Source organism: Azolla caroliniana, unplaced genomic scaffold, assembly GCF_043228905.1.
Source record: "Azolla caroliniana isolate FFs.n. ecotype wild unplaced genomic scaffold, voAzoCaro1.0.p SCAF_8, whole genome shotgun sequence".
Classification (NCBI taxonomy): Eukaryota; Viridiplantae; Streptophyta; class Polypodiopsida; order Salviniales; family Salviniaceae; genus Azolla; species Azolla caroliniana.
Genome location: NW_028230443.1, coordinates 5,786,964 through 5,794,535, shown reverse-complemented (window position 1 = coordinate 5,794,535; position 7,572 = coordinate 5,786,964). Strand labels below are relative to the sequence as shown.

At 35.4% G+C, this 7,572-nt stretch overlaps 1 protein-coding gene across 1 annotated transcript; it reads right to left on the bottom strand.

Annotated features, from left to right (window-relative positions):
• Positions 1 to 7,346, bottom strand: LOC147860898 (solute carrier family 40 member 3, chloroplastic-like). The gene is made up of 13 exons (XM_087323945.1): positions 7,171 to 7,346; positions 4,826 to 4,979; positions 4,685 to 4,748; positions 4,127 to 4,251; positions 3,945 to 4,034; positions 3,671 to 3,856; positions 3,141 to 3,215; positions 2,950 to 3,051; positions 2,254 to 2,344; positions 2,035 to 2,172; positions 1,269 to 1,375; positions 954 to 1,067; positions 1 to 482 (listed from the first exon to the last, which is right to left on the bottom strand). Exons 1-13 carry the CDS (start codon positions 7,302 to 7,304, stop codon positions 204 to 206), a joined length of 1,659 nt encoding a protein of 552 aa, XP_087180071.1. The 5' UTR covers positions 7,305 to 7,346; the 3' UTR covers positions 1 to 203.
• Between the last annotated feature and the right edge of the window lie 226 nt (positions 7,347 to 7,572).

Below are 7,572 nucleotides of genomic sequence, written 5' to 3'. Positions count from 1 at the left end.
TTACTAAATAGCTCTTCCTCATTATTTATTATATATCTATCTGAGGTTCCAAGCCATTACATTATATAATACATTATCAAAATTTGATTCCAATGAGAACCAAAATGTTATATTCAACTTTCAAAAAACTCAATCCCAGACCTCCAATTGTGCCGCAGGATAGAGCCCAGAGAGTACTTGTTTCTCGAAACAAGAAATTTTGGCTACTGTTCTTTGAAGTATGCTCTGGTCGATGGTTTCGATACCCAACTCCAATACAAGACAGTAGCTCCAACAACAGCCGACATGGACAGTAAAGAAAGGCTGCCAAAATGTGCTACGTCATTGACGACGATTGCAACTGTGAGCATTATCAACTCTGCAAAGCTAGCCAATGACATCTCAACAGAGCTCACTATGTTTGCACTTGGTTGCGGCACAGCAGTTTGGAAGATTTGGGCAATCACCATGTCGTATGCCCAATGCCCTAATCGCGACAAAATCTACAGACAGCACATGCAATCAAATGTTTCTGTTTCAAGGTATATTTGATTCAGTTAGAGCACAGATAAAATGATAGGTAATAATATGGTTTATCCTATTCGATAAAAATTCCCAAAATGCCATCGAATATTTTTTAAAATAGTGCTAATCAGCTCTACTTCAACATCACACATCCTCAATCAAAGCATTAATCACCCTAATGAAACATTAATCATGTCAAATCAGCCACTAAATCTCCCCAACCAAGCACCAACAAGCATAAATTAAACCCAAATCAGATTTACACTCAGCCCTTATAAATTCAAAATCAGTGGTAATCAGAGCACCAATTACTCCACTTAACAGATCTACAGTTTAGCCCATAGCACTTTGGTTTTTTATCGTTGAGAATTTGTATAGCTTTTTGGGAATTTCCTCAAAATAATAATCAGTATATCAGCGACTTTTACACAAATATAAGAAGACCTTACCACCAAAGCCAAAAAAATGAATAATGTCAGTTGCGTTTCCATCGGGCCAACAAAATAGAGCATGACTGCCAGACTCAGTAACAAAGCTTGGCATGTTAATGATACAACTCCAGCCTGAAGTGAGGAAACAAAACCATATTTATGCACATTGAAGGTATATGGAACGAAAACTTGATACAGCAAATAAAAACATAATCCACTCATATCCAAACAATAATGAAACACTAATGTTTTAATTGAAGTTTAGTTATAATTTTGATTCACATAATAATGATAATTAGTTAAGGTAACAAAAGAAACACCAATCATGGTCACCTTAAGGGCTCCAAGTTTGCTGATGAGAGAAGAACCCAAATAAGTGGCAAGAAAGCCCATTAACGCACATAGTCCACGATATGAACCAATAACAGCAGGATTCAGACCTGTGAGGAGACAGTAACTTTGGAGTAAATCATCATTATAGACTATTCCAGAAACTTCTAGGGAACTACAACATAAATCAATTAAGATCACATGACATTGCCAGAATAGAACTTCAAGGTATTGATACTTAACTAAGATCATATGCCACCACCATTCTATAAACATTTAGAAGCACCTAGAAAATCTGTACTCCATAAGAATTCCAAGGTTTTCCGAACTAGAATCACGTCATTGTCGTCCTAGAACATTCCAGAGAACTTCACAGCATTCCAAACTAAGATCACATTGTACAGTCATCTAGAATATTTAAGGCAAATCTCTAAGATCACATGAAATCCTCGTTCCAGAATATTTCAGAAACTTCTGGGGAAAGAGCAAGAATCGTGTGATATGATTGCATGACATCACCATTCTTCAAATATCTCCAGACATTCTATAACTTCTAGAGACATCCACAGTACTCCAAACCTCAATCACATGACATCATCATTACGGAATATTCTAGATAAAAGGATACTCTATGAATTTCTAAAGAACTCCAAGGCATTCCGAAGTGAGATCGGATGACAAGCGTATTGCCTAAACTTCTCGAGAAATCTACCAAACTTATTTTCAGCTGAAATCAATCAAAACTGGATTTTTTGGAGGATTTGCTTACAACGCTGTGTTAGAAAGGTAGTCATAAGTCCACTCGGGGCAAGGACGGCATTGAAAGAGAGGAGAACATAAGCAATGCTAGCAGGTAACATAGGCTGTATCAAATATTTTGACCAACCTTCCGTAAAAGCCTCTAGACCTGTATAGCACAAAAAATAAACTAATAAAATAAGAGAGTAATTTAATCCAATGTAATTTTCATATTTAGAAGAGCAGTGACCTAGAGAAAACTTTAGCCTGTTCTGAGTTAATTGGTTTGGCCTGTCAAGAACTCCATTTGAAAGGCTGTAGGTACGTCTAACCATTAGTATCTGCCAGAAGAATAAGCCTATTAACACCTTGAAAAAATGTATATATACATCCAATCATGTCTTGAATAAGATTTTGTACCTAACTTATCTAGACTGAATTAATTACACTTCCTAATAATGCATCAACAGAATCACAGAAATTGTCACATATACGTGTGTGTATAAAGAAGACCATATCATATGAGGATGGGGAGTCAACTAGACATATCTTCACAGAAAACATTGAAAATTTTCCATGAAAGTTCATTATTATTCACCTAGACTAAATTTGGTACATGTGCAAGGACCAAAGAAAGACAAATGTTCAGAGACTAAATATTATATTAAAAATTCAAATCCTGTTAATTCACATGAGCTACAAACACAAAAAGGATAAAAGATAAATGAACAAAAATACCATCGCTACAAGGTTGGGGATAAAACCAACTAACCATCAATTACTGAAAATATTGAAGTTTTTTTATGATGAAACATAATTAATATTAATCTACACTGAATCACCTACATGTCAAGAGATAAAAGAGAGGAATTCCATATTTACATTTAACTACAAAAATACAAAAGTGGTAACACATTATAGTGGACACAAAATGATTATCTCTTACAAGAATAGGGATTGAAACCACGGCAGTAGTACATGTCATCAGCACACAAGTAGTTGGTTTGTAATTTGACAGAGCCACACCAAATAGAAATGGACCAATGATCTGCAAACGCTTATATAGATGACATTGAAAACTAGCAGAATTCAATTCTTGATGGGATTAAATTATTACCAAAGAACAAACAAACTCACATCACAAACTAAGTCAACCCGTCTTAGCATTGCATTGGCCTTTGCTAATGCTACAGTGCGTGTTTGTCCTGCAAGCTTTAAATTCCAATAGAAAATTTAAAAAACATTTTTCAAAAAGAAAAAAATATAACTAGAAGGTGAAAAACCTTTGATCACAATTTTATTCTAGAATATAATTTGAAAGTTTTTATTCTAGAATATCCCAAAATTTAGAGGCATTTTGTACCTTTGGCTGACCTATTTTTTGAAAATTTTTAATATCACATACTTCCATGTTTTAAAGGTTTTTATTCTAACCTGTCTCATACTTTGGAGGCATTTGTACCATGTAGCAGGCATTTTTGTTTCGAGTTTTACATCAGATATCTTAATATAATGATGGATTTGATTCTAACGCCTCGAGGGGATTTATAAAGATGATATGCTCAATATTACATGTGCAAATTACATTTAATCTACAATATATCATGAATTGTTCAAGATCTAGAAACAATGTGAAACAATATGCAAGGCTAAAGACAAAATCTTACCAGTATTACCCAATCACGTTCGAAAGCAACACCTGTTGCTAAGCCAGTGATACGATCGACTGCACTTGCAAGTACAAGAACTAGAAACCATGGCTGTGCAACCAGTGAAAGCACAGAGACACCTACTATCACCCCATTCTTGATAGCATATAGAATCATGGTTGCGGAGATAAGTACAGACACTGTCTAGCATGAAATCAAATCCCTTCTTTAATGAGCTTCACAATTTAGTACACTATTTAACCAATATGCAAGATTTTACAACAATCTCCACCTGCATGAGGCTAAGCAATATGAAAGCAAATCCCCTGGGCTTGGAATCCATTAATAAGCCTACAAATGGGCCTCCGATAAACACAAACAACTGCAGAGGAAAAAGAATATTCAGTATCACGTTGTGGTGAACATGCAACCCAACAACAAAGTTTAAAGCATGCAAAATATCTGTATCCTTACCTGGCTTACAAAGCTATTAAGCGCCACCGGTAAAAGGTTTTCGGACATTGATGCCAACAATGCAGGCAAAGCAAATCGCCAAGCTCGCTCCACAAGGCAAGATGCCACATATGTCCAACAAAGTGCTAAACAATTTCATATGCCAGAATTACTCTATAGGAACAACATATGTGAAATATTTATAATGTGTGTGCTCTACAGCAATTTAAAAAAAGGACTCATGTGGATTTCCATGAATAAAAAGTACCATTTTGGAGTTCAATCTATGTATGTCCCCTTTTGCAGCATATTTTTAAAATTCAAACTATGTACTCCCCTTTAAATGGTACCCTATTCAACTGCTTATGTCACTTGCATTCGACAGCCTCATAAATCGTATGCACCCTTTTCCCATTCAATATCTGTATATGCCATAAATGGTAATATTCTCTATATGTAAATAATATGTAAAAGAATCTCTAAAAAACCACCCCCTGATGAGTGATCCCCCAGCCCCCAATTTTTCATTCAAGGTCATAAGAACTTTGAGGGATATGTGGATCCAATAATAATGCACACCTTGGACAGCTTCTGGATAGTCTGGAATTGCCTCCCATTTTATGTTAGTATCCAATACTTGTTCCTGAAATACATTGTTTATTTATTGATGGCGTCAAAGGACAATAGAATATGCCATAGAAAGGGAGCTAGATCACGTACTTTTGGGACAGAAAATATTGCTTGGCATGAGTCATAGAATGTCCTTCGAAATGACCATTTTTGGATACTGCAAAAAGTTTCACCCCTCCCTTTCCGCTTACTCAAGGAAAACTTCTCACTGTCTTTGATAGAGTTTGAGTATTTTCTCAGACTCCTGTAACAAGCCAATTCAATGTTAGAGCAGTTCATGCAGTCAGCACATATTAGTGAATATACCCATAGAGGGTATGTAACTGCCTATGTACAAATTATCTGCAAGCATCTATTTAAACCAATATAGAAATGTATGAAACATGGGCATACAAGCATTCACCCTCACGAGGAATGTAACTGTCTAAATACAAACATAACTACAAACAGATATCTAAAACTATTGAAAAATATGAGCCTCATGTGGATACAAGCAGATACCCAATTAAGGGATGTAACTGTCCATGAAGAAAATTGCCTTTAACGATATTCACATATTCAAAACATCAACATACAAGCATTGACCATATGAAGAATGCAACTTCTATGTAGATAACCGTCTATAATTATATGCACATATGTAAAACATCAACATACATCCCATACCCATATGGGGAATGTAACCTGTGTACAAAATTGTCTACAACCATGTACGCATATGTAAAACATCAAGCATTTACTCATAAGAGGGATATAACTGGCTATGCGTAAAATTATCTACAAGTATAGCACAAAAACATTTACAAGCATATGTCTACAACTGTATGAAACAAGTAAATCCAAGAATATACTTATGAGGATTGTAAATGCCTATTTACAAAATTATCAAAAAACATATATCTGCAATTACACAACCTCCAGTACATAGAAGCACATCCATAAACAAATTGGCATTTATCACAGAGGCATATTATCACTATCTTTCACTCCTACACAAAGGAGAATCTTTGTATTGTTTCATATCCAGAAATAATGCAAATCAACCCATATAGTATGTCTCCAGCTTCTCTTCATCATCAGTGATGGGATAATCCATTCAGATTACCATATCATTATTTGCAGAAGGAATCAAATGCACACACCAGCTCAAATTTGCTTCAATTCCACAGTAGAGTGAGGAATCTACAGAGGCAGTCTCTTAACTTATCAAAAAGTTTGATGGCATTGCTTGAATAGATTAATAGAAAAGAGCATAGATATGCTGCTCAATACTCTAGAAAATATGGTATTTCATGTACCAATCTTCTAGAAAATATGGTATTTCATGTACCAATCTTGTGCAACAAGTTAAATATAATAATCCTTTCTAAATAAGTGGTATATGTTGGGGATATTCAAGAGCCACATAAAAGACATCATGGTTATGACGCATTTAGTCTATAGCAAGGTGGATACTTTCCATTATTTTACCTGTTAAATTTACAGGATTTATAAACTCCAAAATCTCTTTAGCATCTCTTTCTCAGTATTAGGAACTCATTCACAAATCATCTAGTGTATAACATAAGATTTGGTATCATTTTTTAGGATGAGATTATTAGTTCATGGATTCACGTGTTGGTTAGAATGTTGCAACAATTATGGTGACATATATGCATTCTTGAAGATTGTTTTATATGTGGAGGGCTAAAAATGAATGTGGTTTCTTGCTTGGGAATCAGTACATGTATAATAATTCTAGATTCCAACTGCTATGGTTTTGGCAACGGAGTTAGAAGCAGTTTAGGATGGATGTTGTACATGTTCCAGTTTGGCAACAGGGGTTGGGAGGGGTTTAGGATGGAGGGTGATTGCCTGGGATAGGCTCTGTCACATAGATCCAACCTGTCATAGAATGTACTGGTCCCCATCAACAACTGAACCAGGGTTTACTAATGATCATTATAAAGTGTGCAATTTCTACCAAATACACACACATAGAGATTGTAACTTGAGCTCATTGCTCTCGACGGGGTGTATGCATATACATTGTACTTGATAGTCATAATTGGGTGTGTCTTTTTTTGCATACATCATTAAATTAAGTAATGGAAACCATTGTGCTTGACTAGTAACATAGTTCCTTGAGTTCAAACTCTGGTGGGTGTTGGACATTAATACAACTCTCTCTTTCTTGAACATCTAAGGGTTTCTACTCACTTTCACATGTGTTATGTGAAATGTAACATTTTTGGTCTCATAGGTCATATTTGACTTCCCAAGACAATCATATCTATCTTTCTCTCTCTCTCTCTCTCTCTCTTTTGTTTTCAGGACGACTACTGAAAGAAAGAAAAACAAACATATGAATAAGGAAAAGGATTTTGGGAGCAATGACATGATAAGAGTCTCCAAAGAGGTTCTATTTCTATTTCTCTCTCTCTCTCCAAAATTACCTGGTGGCAAGAATGGTTCGAAGCCTGAGCTTCCTTCTGCAGGGAGAAGACAATTGAAGAAGCTGCTGGTGGAGCAACCTGCTCCGTTTCAGGGCAGAAGCAGGGGTGGAGCGGAGGAGGACACGTTGCTCCATGCCACACAAGAAGAGGCAACAAAGCAAATGGCCATGAAATGAATGTATTGTATCATGTATGTATTGTATACATATATATGTATTTGTAATTTGTATGTATGTATGTATTGTAATTTGTATGTATGTATGTATTGTAATTTGTATGTATGTATGTATTGTAATTTGTATGTATGTGTGTATGTATGTATGTATGTATGTATGTATGTATGTATGTATGTATGTATGTATGGATGGATGGATGGATGGATGGATGAATGTATATATGTAT

Coding starts and splice junctions, on each gene's coding strand:
- LOC147860898 (XM_087323945.1), bottom strand. CDS start 7,304: ATGGAGCAACGTGTCCTCCTCCGCTCCACCCCTGCTTCTGCCCTGAAA. Junction 2,173..2,253: donor CAGGCTAAAGTTTTCTCTAG/GTCACTGCTCTT, acceptor TGTGCTATACAG/GTCTAGAGGCTTTTACGGAA. Junction 1,068..1,268: donor GCAAACTTGGAGCCCTTAAG/GTGACCATGATT, acceptor TCCTCACTTCAG/GCTGGAGTTGTATCATTAAC.